Source organism: Crotalus tigris, unplaced genomic scaffold (genome assembly GCF_016545835.1).
Source record: "Crotalus tigris isolate CLP2741 ecotype Arizona unplaced genomic scaffold, ASM1654583v1 scf7180000021486.375087, whole genome shotgun sequence".
Classification (NCBI taxonomy): domain Eukaryota; kingdom Metazoa; phylum Chordata; class Lepidosauria; order Squamata; family Viperidae; genus Crotalus; species Crotalus tigris.
Window position 1 is genome coordinate 314,378 of NW_024098534.1, and position 24,492 is coordinate 338,869.

A 24,492-nucleotide genomic window follows, 5' to 3' on the forward strand; every position below is an offset into this window, starting at 1 on the left:
AAACCTCCAGTGATGGAGCACCCATGACTTCTGGAGGCAGGTTGTTCCACTGATTAATTGTTCTAACTATTAGGAAGTTTCTTCTTATTTCTAGGCTGAACTCTCTTTGTTAAGCTTCCATCCATTACTTCTCATCTTGCCCTCCAGTACTTTGAAGAATAGGTTGACTCCATCTTCTCGGTGAAGACCCTCAGATATTGGAAGATTGCCACCATGACACCCACAGTTCTTCTCTTTGTTAGACTAGACAGACTAACCAATTTGGTCTAATGGTTTAGGCACCAATCTATAAAACAGGAGATTGTGAATTCAAGTCTTGCCTTAGCCATGAAAGCCAGCTGGCTGACTTTGGACCAATCACCAGGAAACAGTGAGTTCTAGTTCTACCTTAGGCATGACAGCTGGTGGATGATTTTGGAGCAATCACCAAGAGACGGTGAGCTCCAGTCCTGCCTTGAAGAAGAAAGCTGTGGATGATTTTGGAGCAATCACCAGGAGATGGTGAGTTCTAGTACCGCCTTAGGCATGAAAGCTGGTGGATGATTTTGGAGCAATCACCAGGAGAGGGTGAATTCTAGTACCGCCTTAGGCATGAAAGCTGGTGGATAATTTTGGACCAATCACCAGGAGACGGTGAGTTCTAGTACCGCCTTAGGTATGAAAGCTGGTGGATGATTTTGGAGCAATCACCAGGAGACGGTGAGTTCTAGTACCGCCTTAGGCATGAAAGCTGGTGGATGATTTTGAACCAATCACCAGGAGACGGTGAGTTCTAGTACCACCTTAGGCATGAAAGCTGGTGGATGATTTTGAATCAATCACCAGGAGACGGTGAGTTCTAGTACTGCCTTAGGAATGAAAGTTGATGGATGATTTTGGAGCAATCACCAGGAGACAGTGAGTTCTAGTACTGCCTTAGGAATGAAAGCTGGTGGATGATGTTGGACTAATCACCAGGGGACGCTGAGTTCTAGTCCTGCCTTGAGCATGAAAGCCAGCTGGGTGACTTTGGGCCAGTTACTTTCTCTCAGCCCAACCCACCTCACAGGGTTGTTGATGTGGTAAAATAGGAGGAAATTGTATTGGATATGTTCGCTGCCTTGAGTTATTAGTAAAAATAATAAAGGTGGGATACAAACGAAATTTAAAAAAAAAACATATACCTCATTCTCCTTTTATGCCAGTACAGGTAGTCCTCGCCTTACAACAGTGCATTTGGTGACCGTTCAAAGTTACAACAGCACTGAAAAAGTGACTTACGACTGTCTATCGCACAACCGTTGAAGCATCCTGGGGGGTCACGTGATCAAAATTCAGCCGCTTGACAACTGACTCATCGTTGTGACGGTCACAGTGTCCCGGGGTCATGTGATTCCCCCTTTTGCGACCTTCTGACAAGTAAAATCAATGGGGAAGCCGGTTTCATTTTGCGACCCTTTTACGAACATGACAACTGTAGTGATGCACTTAACAACTGTGGCAAGAAAGGTTGTAAAATGGGGCAAAACTCACTTAACGTCCGTCTCACTGAACAGCAGAGATTTTGGGCTCAGTGAGAACAATTAACCAGTGGAACTACCTGCCTCCAGAAGTTGTGAATGCTCCAACACTGGAAGTTTTCAAGAAGAGACTGGACGGCCATTTGCCTGAAATGGTATAGAGCAGGGATAGGCAACCTTGGCTCTTTTATGACTGGTGGACTTCAACTCCCAGAATTCCTGAGTCAGCCACGCTGAGGGAAAAGGGAGAGGTTTCCAAGCTGAGCCATGCTGGCTCAGGAATTCTGGGAGTTGAAGTCCATGAGTCATAAAAGAGCCAAGGTTGCCTACCCCTGGGATAGGGTCTCCTGCCTGAGCAAGGGGTTGGACTAGATGGCCTCCAAGGTCCCTTCCAACTTTATTATTATTATTATTATTATTATTATTATTATTATTATTATCATCATCATCATCATCATCATCATCATCGCACAGTCAGCCAGATGTTCAGACTGGATTTGGCATTTTGTCTACCTATTGAATCCTTACCCAGGACCTGGGATAGGCAGATGTGGATATTTGATGGTATTACAGGTATCGTCGCAGGATGGAAGCAGTTCCTAGTAAGGCCGCCTTTTGCAATTGACTAATGGTGAATTTGTCAGTGCCAATGGTGTTCAAGTGGTGCGCCAGTTGTTTTGGGATTGAACCCAAGGCACCTATTACTTTTGGTACTACCCTTGCTTGCTTTTGCCACAGTCTTTCTATTTCTATTTGTAGGTCTTTGTATTTTGTTATCTTCTCCAGTTCTTTCTCATCTATTCTGCTGTCTCCAGGCACTGCCACGTCCACTATCCAGACTTTTTTCTCTTTCTTATTGAGTCCGGAGTGTTATGTTGCAGGTGCTTGTCTGTTTGAATTCTGAAGTCCCAGAGCAGTTTAATTTTATCATTTTTATGACTTTCTCTTTTTAAGATCCCACTAGTTTTTGCTTACAGGCAAATGATATTTCTTGCAGATCTTCCAATGCACCATTGTTGCTACTTTGTCATGCCGCTGCTTGTAGTCAGTCTGTGCAGTCTTCTTGCAGCAGCTTACCAGGTGGTCCATTGTGTCTTCAGCTTCTTTGCATAGGCGGCACTTACTGTCTGTTGCTGTCTTCTCAATTTTGACTTTATATGCATTTGTCCTTAAGGCTTGGCCTTTTGCAGCCAGAATTAGTCCCTCTGTCTCTTTCTTCAACTTTCCTGCTCTTAGCCATTGCCAGGTCTTGTTATTATCTGCTTTTCCAGCTATTTTTTTTACGTATTGGCCATGTAGTGCTTTGTCTTCCCACACCTCTATTCTGTTCTTCATTTGGTTTTTCTTGTAGGCCAGTTTGATCTCTCCAGTAGTCAGTAAGCCTTCCTGATATACTAATTTTAGTGCATCTTCATCATTGTCCTTCAGATATTCTTCCAAAGCCATTTTTTTTCTTCTTCAACCATCTGATGTACTTATTATTATTATTATTATGGATCATCACACAGTCAGCCAGATGTTCAGACTGGATCTGGCATTTTGTCTACCTATTGAGTCCTTACCAAGGACCTGGGATAGGCAGATGTGGATGTTTGATGGTATTATTATTATTATTATTATTATTATTATTATTATTATTATTATTATTATTATTATTATTATTTGTCCCAAAGAGTCGTAAGTTGAGGATTACATGGAGTTATTCTAAACCATGCTTGATGGGGGAGAAACCCACAACCAGCACCCACTGCTCATAAAACAGTGTAACACGAGGAAGACCTAATTCTGAAGAACAAGGAAGGGGCGAAAAAAAACCAGAAAGAGAGCGTAAAAAGTACAAAGCGTCTTCTCTGTTCCCGTTAATTAATAATCAGAGAAATATATGTACCGGTCTGAAGAAGGTTGATGGCAGGATAGGATTTTGTGATAAATCTGTTTTATGTTTTTTTTTTATTCTAGGAATTTCTAAAAAGAAAAAAGGCTGCACAAAATAAATGATTTAGCAAGGCAGGGGAGGACGGAGAAATTTGCAAGCTCAGGGCATCCAATGTTTCTTGTTGGGCAAAGTTGCTGGCTTTGAAGCAAGAGGATATTTATCTGAGAGGAGTGTCAGACTTAGAAGTTGCGCCCAAAAAGAGGAGACTGCAAGGATAAATACTTTGGCTGGAGAGAAAGAGATTGGTGGAGACTGAGAGCCAGGCTTTGTGGGCCTGGATTCTGTGTGCCAAACCCAGAAGGGGATATGGGATCCTTGGTGTTTTCTGAGCTTGGTGGTTTTCTTGCAAACGTGTCATTACCAAACTTGGTAACATCATCAGTGAGCTGGTAAGGAAACGTCGGGAAGAAAGCCACCAAGCTCAGAGAGCACCAAGGATCCTTGATTTCAACCCTGAACTACAAATATTGTCTTTTAATCCACTTGCATATAAACAGAAATCAAACTCCATTCTCTTCTAATACTGATCAGGTAATCTAGTTAGGTAGTAAAATGTCTTTGAGGAAACAGCTTAGGGAGCATCAAGGATCCCACAGCTCTCCTCCTCCTCCTCCTCCTCCTATCGAGTCCTTACCCAGGACCTGGGATAGGCAGATGTGGATGTTTGATGGTATTACAGATATCGTCGCAGGATGGAAGCAGTTCCTAGTAAGGCCACCTTTTGCAATTGACTAATAGCGAATTTGTCAGTGCCGATGATGGTGTTCAAGTGGTGCTCCAGTTGTTTTGGGATTGCACCCAAGGCACCTATTACTATTGGTACTACCTTTGCTTGCTTTTGCAACAGTCTTACTATTTCTATTTGTAGGTCTTTGTATTTTGTTATCTTCTCCAGTTCTTTCTCGTCTATTCTGCTATCTCCAGGCACTGCCACGTCCACTATCCAGACTTTTTTGTCTTTCTTATCGACAATTGTTAAGTCCGGGGTGTTATCTTGCAGGTGCTTGTCTTTTTGAATTCTGAAGTCCCAGAGCAGTTTAATTTTATCATTTTCTATGACTTTCTCTATATTATTATTATTATTATTATTATTATTATTATTATTATTATTTGGGTCATGAAATGTCTGCTAGAAAACAACTAAATCAGAGAGCACCAAGGAGTCCACATTTTAATTCTGAGCTACAAATATTCCCTTCTGTTGGTGCTAGTCTCTATCCCACAAGGAGTCAAAATTGTCAACAAGGATGAACTAATCATCTGAACTTAATCATCTGTTCCAACTGTCCCATAGAAGAGAACCCATTTTTTCCCCTTTAATCGATACGCCCTTAAAGAAATCTCCAAAAAAAGTTTTCATTATCTCGATCCTTCTTAATTGCTGGAAGGAAATCCAGGGCGTAATTAAGCTCTGATAGATTATTCCATGTCAGAAAGCAATTGGCTACATTTTTCTTTCTTAATATTTTAGTTCACTGCATGTTTGTTGTCGGTAGAAGTTTGACGGCGTACGGCTGTAAATAACATAGGATCGACGGACCCTTGCTGAAACCGGGAGCTTAGAAATTTAACCCTAAATCTGGCTGGCACAATTTGTGAAGATAGCTATCTGTTCTCCTAATCCCATTACGGTGCTTCTTGCAAATAAATGAGGTTTCGCGTGGCAAAACCATGATACAAGCAGAAAAAAAATATATGCAACGTTAGGTTTCATTGATCCCTCACATAATTTTTCTGGGTTATATACTCTTTCATTTATAAGAAAGAGTAAGTACAGAATAATCGCTGAGAAAAATTACATCGTGGCCCGGGAGGGATTAAAAATAGATGACTTGGGGGAAAAAAAAGTAAGTTTTAAAATGTAAATGGGATATTTTATTTTATTCGGAAAGAAATCTGATTATGTGAAGAGATTCCCTCCGTCTCTCAATATGTGAACTTAAAATGAAATCTAAACAGAATAGAAACAAGCGAGGTGAAGTTTGTACTTAAAAAGAGCTGAAACACAAACCATGATGGGGATCTCAGATGTACCAAATTCAGTCTGTTCTTTTGGGCTAAATCATTGGAGATTAAGGAGAGGGACAATAGAATACAGATAGTCCTGGACTTATAACCACAAATCAGCCCAGATTTTTTGTTTCTAAGCAAGACAGTTGTTAAGTGAGTTTTGCTGCATTTCACCGCCTTTCTTACCACTGTTGTTCAGTGAATCACTTCAGTTGTTAAGTTAGTAACACAGTTGTTAAGTGAATCTGGCTTCCCCCATTGATTTTGCTGGTCAGAATGTTACAAAAGGGGATCACATGACTCCGGGACAGCCCCAACTGTCATAAATATGAGTCAGTTGCCAAGCATCTGGATTTAGATCATGTGACCGCAGGGATGCCGCAACAGTTGTAAGTGCGAAAAACGGTCCTAAGTCACTTGTTTTCAGGACCATTGTGGTTGAACCTAATGTCTGCACAAACCCTATTGTCAACGCTGCTAACATCGGATGTTTTGCATTGACAACAGATGGAAATGTAGCCATCTTTTCCCCTTTCACTTTTAGAATTAGATGATACTGGGAGGGGGGGAGGATTTGAATGAGAGTCCAGTTAGACATAACAACACTAAACTTAGCGTGAGAATCAAGGTTATTGAGCCCAGAACTGATACAGAATTGCCGGGCTGGAGAGCTGGAGAGGAAGCCCCCGCTTTAAGCTAATTGGGGAATGTGATTTATCAGTTAATTGGAGGAGGGAATTGTGCTTTGAAAATATGTACCCAGGGGAGGGGAATTCAGTTTTTATTATGTAGTGCCGATGCTATGCTACTCGAATAAAAGATTCTTTAAGGTAAACAATGCCTCGAAGTTCTTTTGAAGAGTTTCATCTGTCGGAACCATGACACCTATTTTGTTCACATGATGCTGCAATGGTCATAAGTGTGTGAAAAATGTTCCCAAGTCACTTTTTTTTTTTAGTGCCACTGTAACTTTGAACATTCACTAAACGAAGTTTAGCATCGTTAAGTCGGGGACTACCTGTAAATTATGCACTAAATCCACTGTTAGATTGCTTGTCTTGAGTTGGTAGTTCCTTGATTGGAAGGAACAGAGAGAGCAAAGAGAATTCAGCATTGGAACAGATATGGAAACTGCCTAGGGCAGGGGTTGGCAACCTTGGCTCTTTTATGACTTGTGGACTTCAACTCGCAGAATTGCTGAGTCAGCATGGCTGGTTCAGGTATTCTGGATATTGAAGTCCACAAGTCATAAAAGAGCCAAGGTTGCCTACCCCTGGCCTAGGGTTACCTCCAGGTGAGTTGAAAATAAATAAATAAATAAACAAATAAAAAAATAAAATAAAATAATAAAAATAAAAATAAAATAAAATAAATGAAGTAAGTAAATAGTCTCTAATGTACACAGATTCCAACTTTCAGTCTTGAAAACTGCATCTTAGCTAGTTGGTTGTCCCAAAGGTGCTTTTTTCAAGAGGCAACTGGACTTTCTTGTTTTTCTTTGAAGACATTCCGCTTCTCATCCAAAAAGCTTCTTCAGTTCTGACTGACTGGTGGAGAATGGAAGGGAAGGGACCTAGGGCAGAAAAAAACATCCTGCAGCCAAGAAGGCTACACACCCATTTGCACCACTCAGATAAGCCTCAACGGCTCTCTAAAAGAAGGCACATAACCAGCTGTCTGCAAGGAGTATAAATCCTTCCATTCCCCACCATTCAGTCAGAGCTGAAGAAGCCTCTTGGATGAAAAGCGAAACGTCTTCAAAGAAAAACAAGAAAGTCCAGTCTATAACATAGTCCTTTCAGCAGTTCCCATTTGCACCATTTGCACTGTGACCCTGAGGACACAGATAAACCTCCAAGTGGCCCCACGGCTCTCTAAAAGAAGGCAAGTGACCAGCTGTCTGAAAGGAGTATAAATCCTTCCACTCCCCACCATCCAGTCAGAGCTGAAGAAGCTTCTTGGATGAGATGCGGAATGTCTTCAAAGAAAAACAAGAAAGTCCAGTTGCCTCGTGGTGAAGCACCTTTGGGACCACCATGACCTGGATGACGGAGAATCTCCATAGATAGTTAGTTGCTTGGTTGATGCGTTATCTACCTTGCTGTCTATCCTGGTCTTGATCTTCTTTTTCTATCTTTCTCAGCTTTGTAGTGAAGTCTTCCCACAATTTGAACCTGCTCCGTAGGACCTTGGATAACAACTTTGGGTTGGGGTGTTTGATGTTCTCTTTGCTTGTTGTGGTGGTTGTCCACGCTGTCCACGGTTGTCCATTCTGAAGAGTCTTCTCCAGCACCAAATTTCAAAGACTTCAACACTCTTCCTGTCTTGCTTCATCAAAATCTGATGTGGTTCTTGGGATGCATTAAAACCACCTTTTTTGTTGTGTTCTACAAAACGAATCTGTTCACCCTGGCAGTGTGCACGTGTGTCTGTGCGCACGTGCATATAAATGCACTACACTAGACAGCGTGGGACCTCTTGGGTCATCCTTTCAGAGATATATCCATATGAGAGTCCTCAATACAGGGAGTCCTCGACGTACGACTGCAACGGAGCCCAAAATTTCCGTTGCTAAGTAAGACGTCTGTTAAATGAGTTTTGCCCCACATTTTACAACCTTTCTTGTCACAATTGTTAAGTGAATCCCTTCAGTTGTTAAGTTAGCAACACGGTTGTAAAGTTTAATCTGGCTTCCCTGTTGACTTTGCTCGACAGAAGGTCGCAAAAGGGTTTCACATGACCTCGGGGACACTGCGAACCGTCATAAATACGAGTCACTTGCCAAGCATCTGAATTCTGATCACGTGACCGCGGGGATGCTGCGACGGTCGTAAGGGTGAAAAACTGTCATAAATCACTTGTTTTCCGTGCCGTTGTTACTTTGGTTACTAAACAAACTGTTGTTAAGTCAAGGACTACCTGTCCTTCAACAATGGCAGAGCTTCTAATGTAGGGGAAAAAAAATCTTTAAAATTCAGGGAGATCTTCAACGGTGCATCAGCCCTTGAAAAGAAGCCCGCACTGAATGAACCGTATTGCACAGTCAACCCCCCCAGGAGGCGACCACAGGAAATGTTGTGTGGCATCTCGTCTGATGGTGTAAAATGTTTTTGCCATCATTTTATGTGCCGTAAAATATTTTACACAAATTGCCAAATTTCAATTTCATGGAAGTGATGGGTCCCAGGTTTGGACACACATTTTATAAGAACTCGTTTGACCTACCTTGGTTCAAAAACTGTTCTCCTAGGAGGATGTTCTCTTTCGCCCAGTTAAAGGTGACAAACAGGAAACTGTTAGCAATAATATACATGTGTATGCATACACACAGATACACACGCACAGAAACACAGACATACATTCTCTCTCTCTCTCTCATCTATCTATTATATCTCTATCTAATTATCAATTATATCTATATCTATCCATTCATGCATCCATCCATCCATCCATTATCTATCTATCTATCTATCTATCTATCTATCTATCTATCTATCTATCTATCTATCTATCATCTAATTATCAATTATATCTATCTACCTATCTATCTATCATTATCTATCTATCTATCTATCTATCTATCTATCTATCTATCTATTATATCTCTAATTATCAATTATATCTATATCTATCCATCCATGCATTCATCCATTTATTATGTCTGTCTGTCTGTCTGTCTATCTATCCATCCATCCATCCATCTCTCTCTCTCTCTCTCTCTCTCTCTCTCTCTCTCTCTCTTATATCTCTATCTAATTATCAATTATATCTATATCTATCCATCTATGCATTCATCCCTTTATTATCTATCTATCTATCTATCTATCTATTATATCTATATCTATCCATCCATGCATTCATCCATACATTTATTATCTGTCTATCTATCTATCTATCTATCTATCTATCTATCTATCTATCTATCTATATTATCAATTATATCTATATCTATCCATCCATGCATTCATCCGTCCATTTATTATCTATCTATCTATCTATCTATCTATCTATCTATCTATCTATCTATCTATCTATCTATTTATCTATCTAATCATCTAACTTCTATCTATATGGTTTTAGGTTTATAGGTATTTTTATTCCATTTATGGTGCAGATCGTATATTAGTCTCAGGATGGGGGCATCAGCAGGTACAAAGGGGCAAAAAAGTCAAGATGGTGGCTGCACCTGAACAATGGAAGCTGTGGCATCAAGCAGTTAAGGTTTCCATCTTGCCCTTTTTGAATTAAAAAAAGAGAGAGAGAGAGACTTGGAACATCTTAGAATCCGGAGATCTTCCAGGTTGCCTCTTCAATATCCCCAAATAAACAACAACCCATGTCTGTTGCACAAGCCGAGGGGCTGAACGGAGAGTCTCACTGGCAAAGTCAAAATTGGCCACCCGATAAAGCCAGGCCTCTGCCCCTCATGAGGGCACTTTCCCGGCTGAGAGGATCACCAGGCCAAAGCCTGGCCAGGCGTCTGCGTGGAGTGGCGAAAACACCCACCTTTGCTCTTTTTTGCAGACATGCTTGCTAGGACTAAAAGTTTTGTTAAGTCGGGGGATTCCTTGACAATGAAAATTTATCTCCCCAATAAGCAATCAACATTATAATAAAGGGAAAATGCTTTGTGTGCACCTTTGAGAGTGCATCAGATATTAATCTAAACATCAAATTAATTATAGTTTGCAAAATGAATAGTGGTGCGTGAGGCCCCAATACTTCTCTGGCTTTCTCCCCCCTCCCCTTCTGCTCCGGGCTGCCTCCCCCTCCCCTGCTTGTGGGCTGGGGGTGGAGAAAGGGAGTGTGATGGGTCCTGTTTTTGTTTTTTTTTAAAATATTCCTGTCTCTCCCTTCAGTGGGAATCTCCTGTGTCCTGCTAATAACAGAATAAGATTGAACAAAGCAACAGATGGAGAAGGGACCAACACTTCAATTGTCTGGGACCCTGTCATGGGACGTTGTCAATGAATAATTTAATCCCTGTAATGAATAGTGTTGTGGAGAATTCCTTCCTTCCTTCCTTCCTTCCTTCCTTCCTTCCTTCCTTCCTTCCTTCCTTCCTTCCTTCCTCCCTCCCTCCCTCCGTTCCTCCCTTGATCTCGTTTTCCTTCCTATTTTCCTTCTTTCCTTCCTTCCTTTCCTCCCTCTTCTCCCTTCCTTCCTTCTTTCCTTTCCTCCTTCCTTCCTTCCCTACCTCTCCCATTTTCCTTCCTATCTTACTTCCTTCCCTCCTTCCCTTTTTTCCTTCCATTTTCCTTCCTTCCCTCCCCTTAATCTCTCCCCTCCCCTCCCTCTCCTCCTTCCTTCCTTCCTTCCTTCCGTCACCTTCCTTCCTTCCTACCTTCCTTCCTTCTTCCCATTTTCCTTCCTTCCCTCCCCTCCCTCTCCTCCTTCCTTCCTTCCTTCCTTCCTTCCTTCCTTCCTTCCTTCCTTCCTTCCTTCCTTCCTTCCTTCCTTCCTTCTACCTCCTTCCTTTTTTCCTTCCTCCATCCTTCCTCCTTCCTTCCTTCCTCCATCCTTCCTTTCTTCCTTCCTTCTTTCATCCTTCCTTTCTTCATCCTTTCCTTCCTTCCTTCCTTCCTTCCTTCCTTCCTTCCTTCCTTCCTTCCTTCCTTCCTTCCTTCCTTCCTTCCTTCCTTCCTTCCTTCCTTCCTTCGTACCTCCCTCCCAACATTTTAAAGTCACATTACCAGAATTAACAAATAATGGCTTCTGCCATCAGGTTGAATTGTCGGTCTGATGCAGCCGGGTGCATCAGGGGCATGTCTGTTAGTAAGGAAAACTACATACAGCAAGAGGCTCAGTCACTCAGGGTTAGGACCGACACATGATGTCCCACAGGTGTTTCTTTCCTAAGGGACATCAGAAAAGCCGTACAACATTAGCAACATACTGGAGCAAAAAGGCCGTCCATATGGTTCTGCAACTGGTCCTGAATGTTCAGTCTCTTTGAAAGAAAGGCAATATGCCTCATTATTATGTTGTCCAATATAACACACTTTTCTCTTCTGGGGTTTTTCTCTTAGTTGCAATGTGGCCATCGTGATATTTACGTGGTCCTCCAGTCGTGAAAAAACTACCTTGGCTAGAATTTCTCTGGAAAGAAATTCACATAGTGCAGGGGTAGGCAACGTTGACTCTTTTATGACTCCTGGACTTCAACTCCCAGAATTCCTGAGCCAGCATGGCTCAGCTTGGAAACCTCTTTCTTTCCCCTCAGCGTGGCTGGCTCAGGAATTCTGGGAGTTGAAGTCCACGAGTCATAAAAGAGCCAAGGTTGCCCATCCTTGCAACTGGTGAAAGGTCCTTCAGTTCTGGGATTTACCCCAGCCCCAAATCCTACAGCTAGTCCTCAATTTACAACAGTTCATTTAGTGGGTGAAGTTAGAACGGCACTGAAAAAGGTGACTTATAACCATTTTTCACACTTACGACTGCTGCAGCATCCCCGTGGCCACGTGATCAAAATTCACAGACTCACATTTATGACGGTCGCAGCATCCCAGAATCACGTGATCCCCTTTTGTGACCTTCTGACCAGCAAAGTCAATGGGGGAAGCCAGATTCACTTAACAACCGTGTGACTCCCTTAACAACTGCAGTGATTCACTTACCAGCTGTGGAAAGAAAGGTCGTAAAGTGGTGCAAAATACCCTTAACAACAATCTCACTGAAACGTTGTGCTCAATTGTGGTCGTAAGTCAAGGACTACCATTACTTTTCTGAGCCTCCCTTCTCTCCCACAAGTCCTCACCTCACCATTATTCTTTACGTTCTGTCCTGCCAGCTCAAAATTAATCTCCAAGAACCCAGTTATGACCCACGTAAAAACACACGTATGCACACAACCAAAGATTTCTGTCCCTATCCCACCAGAATCTTCTTTTGGATATAATTCATGGACACATGTTGGGATTGTCTGCATTCCATGCTGACTTCTATAGGCCTCCTTGAACCTGACTAAGATCTCCATTTCTCATGGGGATAGACAGGTGTGGACCCCTGTGTTGGTATCACTCTACAAGCACCCTTAGGGGCTGTTCCCGCAAACGACTAATTTGGGACTCCCAGCACATGTTGAAGAATGTTTACTTCCGCCTTTGTACCCACGTTTTGGCCTCTGTACCCCCACTCCAGCTCACACAATTTGCTATTTCTTCTTGCCCTAAACCCCAGTGGTGGGTCAATCCACTTTTCAAAGACATTTCATGGTGCAACCCATCAGGATTCGGACACAAAGGGGAGCAATGCCCCAAGCTGGCGTTGAACTGGATCTGGAGAAGATTGAAAAAGCAAAAATTCCTCCCGAACCTCATTTTTTTGGGAAGTCCTCCCTAGCTGTGCCAGGAAGACAAGGGTTGGCCAGGTGAGAAAAGGTTTGGAATCAATGCAGGTGAGCAGAGAGCGGGCAGCTCATGAGGGGAGTGAAGTGATGGCAGGAGATGAATGCAGAGTGTTCAGAGTGGAAGCCACCACCCCGTCCAACAACATGGCAACATCCCAAACAATTAGCAGCAGCACAAGAGGAAAGAGGAGCGAGGATGGGGACCACCTACCCACATCAATGTTCTGCCATGTATCCTGGAACCCAACACTTCTGTCTCCCAAAGGTGTTTTTTCAAAAGCCAACCGGACTTTCTTGGTTCTCCTTGGTTTCTGAACTGAAGAAGCTTCTGGGATGAGAAGTGAAACATCTTCAGGCAAAACCAAGGAAGTCCAGTTGCCTTTTGAAAAAACACCTTTGGGACAACCATGATCTGGATGACTGAGAATCTCCTACCCTTCTGTCTTTGGCCAAAGGAGATCGAATTCTGCTGTAGACCAACTTCACCAAGGCCTGGGTTCACCTTCCTCTCTCCTTCGTTCCTTCCCTTCTTCCTGTCCCTCCTCCTCTGCTTTGGCACCCCACATTTCCCTCGGCATCCCCTGCCCTGACCCATTTCTGTCCTCCAGGGCTCCTTTCCCTGTTCCCTTTCCCAATGTGGAAAGGGACAGCTCGCCACGACCAACTCACCACAGCCAACTCATTGTGGGACAATTCGCCGTGGCCAACCTGCCATGGGACAATTCACTGTGGGACAATTTGTAGATTAAAAAAAGTGAAATTATCCCAAGGTGCTTTTTCAGGAAGCAACTGGACTTCCTTTGTTTTCCTTTGACGACATTTTGCTTCTCATCCAAGAAGCTTCTTCAGCTCTGACCGGATGGCAGGGAATGGAAGGATTTATACTCCTTGCAGACAGCTGGTCATTTGCCTTCTTTTAGAGAGTCGTTGAGGCCATCTGGAGGTTTATCTGTGTCCTCAGGGTCATCTGAGTGGTGTAAATGAATGTGAAGGGACCCAAGGCTGAAAACATCCTGTAGTCAAGAAAGCTCCACACTCATTTGCACTACTCAGGTGACCCTGAGGACACAGATAAAACCTCCAGGTGGCCTCAACGACTCTCTAAAAGGATTTAAGTCCTTGAAGACAGCTGGTCATTTGCATTCTTTTAGAGAGTCGTTGAGGCCACCTGGAGGTTTATCTGTGTCCTCAGGGTCACCTGAGTGGTGCAAATGAGTGTGGAGCTTCTTGACTCAGGATGTTTTCAGCCCGGGTCCCTTCACATTCATTTACACCACTCAGGTGACCCTGAGGACACAGACAAACCTCCAAGTTGGCTCAATAACTCTCTAACAGAATGCAACCAGCTATCTGCAGGGATAAATCATTCCCCCCCTCCAGTCAGAGCTGAAGAAGCTTCTTGGATGAGAAACAAAACGTCTTCAAAGAAAAAACAAGTCCAGGGCCTCCGAAAAATCACCTTTCGGGACAACCATGACCCAGATGACTGAGAACCTCCATAGATAAAGTGAAATTAATTTCAGCCGAAGCGTGGCAAAATAATAATAAAGTAAGCCAATCCAGAAATACGAGGGTTACGATAATTCCGACAAAAAAACGTGAATACAGAATAACTGAATGAAACGGTTAATACAGCATTCAGTTGTCCCACAGCGAGTTCTCTTGCAGTGACCGGCTGTGGCAAGTTGGCCCGTGACAAATTACCTTAGGGACACCCCTCCCAATGTACAGGGCTTCCCCATTTTCTGCAGCCAGGATTTGGGGTATGAAGCCCCCCACATTCCCTAGACCCTTGTGTAGAGGAGACCCAGGACCGAGTCGGGAGACAGTAAGAAGGTGGAGAAGGTGCAGAAAGGTACAGTGGGAAAGAGGGACAGAACTGACCCACAAAGGTAAATTGAGAGGGTGGGGGGGGGGGAAGTCAGCTGATATAAATTTTGCAAAAAACGAAATAAAAATAGCAGTCTGAAGGGGAAAAAAAAATTAATAATAATAATGGTCAAAGTAGTTCAGAGAAAGTTCCTTTCCTGGAGAATTAATTGTTTTGTTATCTTTACCCACCAAAGCATTTACTTGGTTTGTCGCCCGATCCACAAACACTTTCGAGGAGATGACATTACCGAATGGCAGGAACATCGCATCAGCTCTGCGTCCCCAAACTCCTGGGGCAGATGGTAGATAAACAGGTTGCAGCCCTCTGGTCCTAGGGGGAATGTGGAAGAGGACCAGAGAAAAGAGGGAGGGAGAGAAAGAGAGGGAGGGAGGGAGGGAGGAAGAGAGAGAGAGAAAGAGAGAGAGGGGGTGTAAGGTGCCAGCAAATGAGGATGTCCCATTGGGACAAAACAGGGGTGCTCACCCGTTGACTTCTACAACCCTAAGTATCTGAGAAACAAAAAAATTATAAAATTATCTTGATGCATAAAATAAAGAGGTAGATTTCTTCTTGGCCATATTGTTAAGATGATCCATAGGACATCAGTCCTGGCATCTAGCAGAAGCTAGTGATTTCAACCCTGTCAGGAAGCTTCTCAATATGCATAAAGTTATACTTCTCACTTTTTAATCCACGAGGAGGAAACTGGTTAGAAAACCCCAGAATTATTCTTTTTCTCTGTAGAGGGATACAAGAAGAGCAATGCAGGGTCCCAGGGAAGTTATCCTGAGGGTTGATCAAATACTACGGGCTATACTTCCCTCCGGAGGAGGAGGAGAAGGAGGAGGAGGGAGGAGGAGAAGAGGAGAAGAAGAAGAAGAAGAAGAAGAAGAAGAAGAAGAAGAAGAAGAAGAAGAAGAAAAGAAGAAGAAGAAGAAGAAGAAGAGAGGAGGAGGAGGAGGAGGAGGAGAGGAGGAGGAGGAGGGGGAGGAGGAGGAGGAGGTGGTGGTGGTGGTGGTGGAGGAGGAGGTGGAGGGGGGGAGGAGGAGAAGAAAGAAAAAGAAGAAGAAGAAGAAGAAGAAGAAGAAGAAGAAGAAGAAGAAGAAGAAGAAGAGAAGAAGAGGAGGAGAGGAGGAGGAGGAGGAGGAGGAGGAGGAGGAGGAAGAAGAGAAGAAGAAGAGGAGGACGGGGAGGAGGAGAAGAAAAGAAGAAGAGGAGGAGGAGGAAGAAGAGAAAGAAGAAGAAAGAGAAGAAAGGAGAGGAAGAAGAGGAGAAGAAGAAGAGGAGGTGGGGAGGAGGAGAAGAAAAGAAGAAAGAAAGAGGAAGAAGAGAAGAAAGAGGAGGAGAAGGAGAATTAGAAGGAAAAAAGAAGAGGAAAGAGGAGAAGGAGAAAACTTTTCATTTCTTCTTTAAAAGTCACTTTTGTGTATTTCCTAGTAAAGAATTTTTATTGAGAATATAAAAAAAAAACCCTCTCTAAATACCCAGACAAATTCCCATAATCAACAAGGATCGGGCAATTTAGTAAAAAAAAAAAAGGGGGGGGGATGAATCTTCTCTCTTTTTCAAGAATATTAGAAACAAAATCCAGCATCTGGTCTCCAATGACTTCGTTGAAAGAGGTCACGTGTGGATAGTATAGCAGAGTTTCAGGAATTTCTTCTCTGGTTCTTGGGATTTGAGTGAGGAAGAGACAGGTATCTGCAGGAATGAGTCATAATGTGAAGATGGATAAGAAATATTAGTAACACCAAATACGGCCTTGGTAAGACCACACTTGGAATACTGCATCCAGTTCTGGTCATCGTGATATAAAAAAAGATGTTGAGATTCTGGAAAGAGCACAGAGAAGAGCACCAGAGATGCTTGGGGAGCTGGGGTTGAAGGCTAAAATATCCAAAGAACGGTGGCAGGAAGTGGGTACACCTATTTTAATGAAGAGAAGGACTAACAGTAACATGATAGCAGTGTTCCGTTATTTGAGGCGCTATTACAACAAAGAGGGGGCCAACCTATTCTGAGGCCTGGACAAGAAACATCAGATGAAACTAATCAAGGAGAGAAGCAACCTAGACTAAGGAGAAATTTCTTGACAGTGAGGACATTAACCAACTTGCCTCCAGAAGTTGTGGGTGCTCCAACACTGGGGTTTTAAGAAAAGACTGGACAACCATTTGTCTGAAATGGTATAGGGCAGTGGTTCTCAACCTGTGGGTCGGGACCCCATTGGGGTCGAATGACTATTTCACGGGGGTCGCAAACAACGCACTCCGCCATTTTTTTCCCCTTTTCCTTAGCTGTGCTACTCCCTTTTATTCTATTGGCTTTTGAAAGCCAATAGAATAGACTCTCTTGAATAGAGTCTAATTCTATTGGCTTTCAAAAGCCAATAGGAATTGTCAGGCTGTCTCTGCCCTGCTGAGCCTGCCAAAGTCCCATTCTGCAAACGGTGCTGCACCAGTTGAGTAGTCCTCGACTTACGACCGGTTGAGTAGTCCTCAACTTACGACCGGTTGGGGGTCGCGGCACTAAAAAGGTTGAGAACTACTGTATAGGGCAGGAGTTGGATTAGAAGACCTCCAAGGTCCCTTCCAACTCTTTATCTGTATTCTGAGGCAGACAAATAGAGATGGATCTTGATGACATGGACACCATCACCATTTTTGGTTCTCTCTCGACACACACACACACAATCTCTGGTGGGGAGAAGGAACAAGGATGTCCGCCTTCTATCTAGAAGACTCTGATTTTTTAATGTTCTCGCTTTTCATTGGGGCATAATTACAATGTCATAACACTGCAAATTACAGCTTTGCCTTTCCTGTTAGGAGAAGGATTCACAAAGGTTGTTCGCCCTTTTTATGGGCCATTAGTCATTCCTCAGCTGGCAGGTCAGTTCGCCAAGTCAGGATTTGACAGATGCCCATTTAAAAGCTCATTAAAATTCCCAGGTCTTGGCGTGATGGAAAGTCCTGTTCTTTCGGCTGCATTTTCGTTTCGGATTAATAGAAAAGGGAAACCCTTCATGAAGATTGGCTGAGCACAATTTTTTTTTTCCAGGGTGGTTACAGAGGTGGATCTTCTGAGGGATACAAGGCTGTGGTAGAGTTAATTCAGATACTCTCAGAATCCAGGGGACGTTCTCTCCTCCCAAATGGTCTGCTTATTAAGGTACCAGAATAGAAAAGAAGACTTGGAAGAGAGCTTGGTGGTCCTCAGTCAACCTCCTGCACAAGCAGGAAACCATATAGCATTTCAAACGAATGGTTTCCAATCTCTTTTTTAAAAGCCTCCAGTGACGGAGCACCCACAACTTCTGGAGGCAAGTTGTTTCACTGATTAATGTTCTCAGTGTCAGGAAATTCTCCTGATATTTAGGTCCAGAATTTGGGGTCACTGAAAGGAATAAGTAGACCATGGCTGGGTCCATTCAATACTCCAGGTTGAGCAATAACTGTATCTAATTGTCCAACAGCCATTATGTTCTTTCCAATGGTTCAAATGAGATGGCCAACACACCACAAGGAACATTGCCTAATTCCGCAAAAGCAAGGATCTCCTGGAGTCACAATGGAGGCAATTGCCTTCTGACCCCAACTGGTCAACCACCAAGAAAAGTTTTGGTCACCATTAATATATATAAAAAGACGTTGAGACTCTAGAAAGTGTCCAGAGAGAGTAACAGAGATTATTAGGGGGCTGGAGGCTAAAATATATTAAAAAAGATGTAGCAAATGGTTTTGTCTACTCTAATGGAAAAAAAGGATTAGGGGTGAAATGATAGGAGTGTTCCAATATTTGAGGGGCTGCCACAAAGAAGAGAAGGTCAACCAAAGGACCTGAGGGTAGGACACAGAAGCAACGGATGGAAACTAATTAAAGACAGAATCAACCTAGAAATAAGGAGAATTTTCTCATTAATGAGAACAATTAACCAGTGGAAAACCTGCCTCTAGAAGCGGTGAATGCTCCAACACTGGAGGTTTTCAAGAAGAGACTGGACAGCCATTTGTCTAAATGGTATAGGGCAGTGGTTCTCAACCTGTGGGTCGGGACCCCATTTGGGGTCGAATGACTATTTCACGGGGGTCGCCAAACAACGCAGTCCGCCATTTTTTTCCCCTTTTCCTTAGCTGTGCTACTCCCTTTTATTCTATTGGCTTTTGAAAGCCAATAGAATAGACTATCTTGAATAGAGTCTAATTCTATTGGCTTTCAAAAGCCAATAGGAATTGTCCAGGCTGTCTCTGCCCTGCTGAGCCTGCCAAAAGTCCCATTCTGCAAACGGTGCTGCACCAGTTGAGTAGTCCTCGACTTACGACCGGTTGAGTAGTCCTCAACTTACGACCGGTTGGGGGTCGCGGCACTAAAAAGGTTGAGAACTACTGGTATAGGGCAAGGAGTTGGATTAGAAGACCTCCAAGGTCCCTTCCAACTCTTGTTATTCTGTATTCTGAGGCAGACAAATAAGAGATGGATCTTTGATGACATGGACACCATCACCATTTTTTGGTTCTCTCTCGACACACACACACACACATCTCTGGTGGGGAGAAGGAACAAGGATGTCCGCCTTCTATCTAGAAGACTCTGATTTTTTAATGTTCTCGCTTTTCATTGGGGCATAATTACAATGTCATAACACTGCAAATTACAGCTTTGCCTTTCCTGTTAGGGAGAAGGATTCACAAAGGTGTTCGCCCCTTTTTATGGGCCATTAGTCATTCCTCAGCTGGCAGGTCAGTTCCGCCAAGTCAGGATTCTGACAGATGCCCATTTAAAGCTCATTAAAATTCCCAGGTCTTGGCGTGATGGAAAGTCCTGTTCTTTCGGCTGCATTTTCGTTTCGGATTAATAGAAAAGGAAACCCTTCATGAAGATTGGCTGAGCACAATTTTTTTTTTCCAGGGTGGTTACAGAGGTGGATCTTCTGAGGGATACAAGGCTGTGGTAGAGTTAATTCCAGATACTCTCAGAATCCAGGGGACGTTCTCTCCTCCCAAATGGTCTGCTTAATTAAGGTACCAGAATAGAAAAGAAGACTTGGAAGAGAGCTTGGTGGTCCTCTAGTCCAACCTCCTGCACAAGCAGGAAACCATATAGCATTTCAAACGAATGGTTGTCCAATCTCTTTTTTAAAAGCCTCCAGTGACGGAGCACCCACAACTTCTGGAGGCAAGTTGTTTCACTGATTAATTGTTCTCAGTGTCAGGAAATTTCTCCTGATATTTAGGTCCAGAATTGGGGTCACTGAAAGGAATAAGTAGACCATGGCTGGGTCCATTCAATACTCCAGGTTGAGCAATAACTGTATCTAATTGTCCAACAGCCATTATGTTCTTTTCCAAATGGTTCAAATGAGATGGCCAACACACCACAAGGAACATTGCCTAATTCCGCAAAAGCAAGGATCTCCTGGAGTCACAATGGAGGCAATTGCCTTCTGACCCCAACTGGTCAACCACCAAGATAAAGTTTTGGTCACCATTATATATATAAAAAAGACGTTGAGACTCTAGAAAGTGTCCAGAGAAGAGTAACAGAGATTATTAGGGGGCTGGAGGCTAAAATATATAAAAAAAGATGTAGCAAATGGTTTTGTCTACTCTAATGGAAAAAAAGGATTAGGGGTGAAATGATAGGAGTGTTCCAATATTTGAGGGGCTGCCACAAAGAAGAGAAGGTCAACCAAAGGACCTGAGGGTAGGACAAGAAGCAACGGATGGAAACTAATTAAAGACAGAATCAACCTAGAAATAAGGAGAATTTTCTCATTAATGAGAACAATTAACCAGTGGAACAACCTGCCTCTAGAAGCGGTGAATGCTCCAACACTGGAGGTTTTCAAGAAGAGACTGGACAGCCATTTGTCTAAAATGGTATAGGGCAGTGGTTCTCAACCTGTGGGTCGGGACCCCATCTGGGGTCGAACGACCATTTCATGGGGGTCGCCAAACAACGCAGTCCGCCATTTTTCCCCCTTTTCCTTAGCTGTGCTACTCCCTTTTATTCTATTGGCTTTTGAAAGCCAATAGAAGAGACTTTCTTGAATAGAGTCTAATTCTATTGGCTTTCAAAAGCCAATAGGAATTGTCCAGGCTGTCTCTGCCCTGCTGAGCCCGCCAAAAGTCCCATTCTGCAAACGGTGCTGTACCAGTTGAGTAGTCCTCGACTTATGACCGGTTGAGTAGTCCTCAACTTACGACCGGTGGGGGGTCGCGGCATTAAAAAGGTTGAGAACCACTGGTATAGGGTCTCCTGCTTGAACAGAGGGTTGGTCTAGAAGACCTCCAAGGTCCCTTCCAACTCTGTGATTCTGTTAAATCTATTCTGTTAAATTTCTGGTCTTTCCTGGTTATGACTAAACTGTTTTTGGTCTTAAAACGCAACTGGTTTTGAATAGCTGTTAGAAGATGCCACGTTTTGAACCAAAATCAAACATTTATCACGCAACATACAGTATTCTGGGATTATAGCATCATCCCTGACCAGGGAGGAGGAAGGTCAGTGAGGAATAAGCAGACTTTGTGGGTGGACAGTCAACCCAAAAATCACACTTAGCATCAAGTTGTGAGTCTTATTTAAAGGAAAGAAATAGATATAATCGGTAGTTCACAAAGTACTAAGGAAAACTTCTGGAACTTTCAGCTCAGGGGTATTCAAACCTGGCCCTTTTATGACTTGTGGACTTCAACTCCCAGAATTCCTCAGTCAGCCATTTTGATGAAACTGCGGGCTTGAATCCAGACCAAGGGCTTTCAAACTTGACCCTTTTATGACTTGTAAAAGGCATGCTGGCTGAGGAATTCTGGGAGTTGAAGTCCACAAGTCATACAAGGGCCCCTGCTTCAGCTACTAAGTTGTCATCTTTTGGTCTACCCTTTTCCTGGGTATGACTAAACTGATGTCAGCTGGAGAAAACCTAGGTAGAATTAACAAAATACATGCGTGTCGATGGGATTATAATAACGGGAGCATTATTCAGTACCAATTTATTTATTGAGCTGGGAATCTGGCTTTTGTATTTCTGTATAATGCAAGCTCTGTTGATTCGTTTGAATTATTTCCTTTCTCTCTGCATTCATCTTTCACTTATAAAGAAAGAATATCAGTGTGTTGCCATAGTGGAGTAGTTGAAAATGAGTTCATTTCTCTAAAAAATACTGTACATTCTGGTATTTAAAAAGTCCTATAGAAGAAATGTATTAAGAAATTTTCTTTATACCAGGTTTTCTCGTAGTGTTCGTATCCTTTCATAAACACCAAAAGAAAAAACAGAATAAGAGAATAACAGAGTTGGAAGGGACCTTAGAGGTCTTCTAGTCCAACCCCCTGCTCAAGCAGGAAACCCTGTACCGGGGGTCTTCAAACTTGGCCCTTTTATGACGTGTGGACGTCAACTCCCAGAATTCCTCAGCCAGGCGTGCCTGGCTGAGGAATTCTGGGAGTTGACGTCCACACGTCATAAAAGGGCCAAGTTTGAAGACCTCTGCCCTATACCATTTCAAAGAAATCTCTTAAAAACGTCCATTGATGAAGCACCCACAACTTCTGAAGGCAAGTCGTTCCACTGATTTAATTGTTTGAACTGTCAGGAAATTTCTCCTTAATTCTCTCCTGGATTAGTTTCCATCCATTGCTTCTTGTCTTGCCTTCAAGTGTTTTGGAGAATAGATTGACCCCCTTTTTGCTATTTGGAGTTGTGTTAAAATACTTTTTTTTTGGGGGGGGGGGGGAGATTGATGTCCAAAGAGGTTCTGGGTGCAAGAATTCAGTGTGTTTCTGTTTTTTTTCTTCTCCTCGGTGAATCCAAAATATATTTCAGTGCTTGACATGTCCAGATAAATCAATACTTTTCATACGAGGCTATAAAACCTATCAGCTGAACTATTTTAGTATTTGTGGTTTTCTCCATATGCTCCTATTTACTCAGGTATTGATTGCAATGGACAAATAATAATAATAATAATAATAATAATAATAATAATAATAATAATAATAATAATAATAATAATAGAGGATTGGAAAAAAATCCATCCACAGTAGTTCTATTATGAAGAAAATAGGACCTCAAATGACAATAGCTGTCTCAAGTTTAAGAAGAGCACATGAACGTATTAATGAAGGCTGACTTGTATGTCTCACCATACAAAGCCTGATCAACAATACCTTTAGTTGATTACTGTCTTGGGCAAGGCCAGCCTATTTGGTGAGTTCATCATAAGGTTGAATCTTGAGTTTATTCTGTGTAGGCCAGGCATATTTGCCATGCTTTGAGAATTGCATGTGAGAAGTTAGGAGTGCAATATTAGTGAGTTTAAGAATTCCAGTGGGGTCCAGTCAGAGGTAATGGCTACTGGAAGGTGGAAGGTTTGAGGGAGGAGAAACTTAATGGAAAGACAACACATGCAGGAGACCAGAATAAGTGATCACATTTACCGTTCAAGAGTTTCTTCCTTTGATTCCTGCTGTTGACATTTGCCAGCTTCAAGAGAACTGGGGATGATCAGATATTACATGAGACTCATTCCAAATTTAGTGAAAGCAAATGTGGCAGATATATTGTAGGTAGGTAGGTAGGTAGGTAGGTAGGTAGGTAGGTAGGTAGATAGATAGATAGATAGATAGATAGATAGAGAGATAGATAGAGAGATGATAGATGATAGATAAATAGATAGAGATAAATAGATAGATGATAGACAGACAGATGAATCATAGATAGATGATAGGTAGAGAGACAGAGAGATAGATATAGATTGATAGATAGATTGATACTAGATAGAAAGATATAGATGATAGATAGATAAATCATAGAATAGAGATAGATAGGTAGATAGATATAGTTAGTTAGATGATAAATAGATAGATAGATAGATAGATAGAGATAGATAGATAGATAAATAGATAGATATAGAAGGATATGGAGATGGATGAATGGATAGATAGATAGATAGATAGATAGATAGATAGATAGATAGATAGATAGATATAGATGGATATGGAGATGGAGATGGATGGATGGATGGATGGATAGATTAGACCAGTGGTTCTCAACCTGTGGGTCGGGACCCCATTTGGGGTTGAATGACCATTTCACGGGGGTCACCAAACCATGCTGTCCGCCATTTTTTCCCCTTTTCCCTAGCTGTCCTACTCCCTCTTATTAGTGGCCACACCCACTTGGGGGTCACCACAACATGGGGAACTGTATTATGGGGTCACGGCATTAGAAAGGTTGAGAATCACTGGATTAGACAGAGACAAACAGGAGAGAGAGAGAGAGAGAGAGAGAGAGAGAGAGAGAGAGAGAGAGAGAGAGAGAGAGAGAGAGAGATGATATGGATGGAGATGGATGTATGAACGGACAGGTAATCAGAGTCAGTCAACAAACAGATAGACTGATAGGGATATTGGGAGTGGAGATATGAAGGGATATACTCAAAGAAACGTGAGCGTTCATGGATTAGATAACTTTCTTAGTAGGCTCTAAGGAAAATTAATTTAAGTTTCAAAGCTGATTAGCCCAGCAGGGTCATCCATAAAGTGAAATAGAAGAGAAATTTAAAAAAAAAAACAACTCTTAAAATGGCGGCTCCAGCCATGGGATCAAAGCCCCAAGGAATCCTCAATCTGGTGGCTTGCTTCTCAAGGCCCCGCGATCCACTTCGAGAGCTTTGCCTCAAAGGATTATTGCATCTAAACTTGTTTCATCAAAGGTATCAAGGATAAAGGAGGTCGGGACAAATGCCCCAGTAGAAAAAGTACACATCTGGATAAAAGTGGATAAAATAAGCCGTGGAACCTTTGAACTTAAGCCTTCCTCATT

At 42.6% G+C, this 24,492-nt stretch overlaps 1 protein-coding gene across 1 annotated transcript in view; it reads right to left on the reverse strand.

Annotated features, from left to right (window-relative positions):
• The window catches only part of CELF4 (CUGBP Elav-like family member 4), an 87,558-nt gene that overhangs the window by 40,880 nt on the left and 22,186 nt on the right, over positions 1 to 24,492 (reverse strand). The window contains 2 exon segments of the mRNA XM_039318729.1: positions 14,914 to 14,931; positions 14,934 to 14,996. Coding sequence (XP_039174663.1) covers positions 14,914 to 14,931; positions 14,934 to 14,996 — 81 coding nt within the window.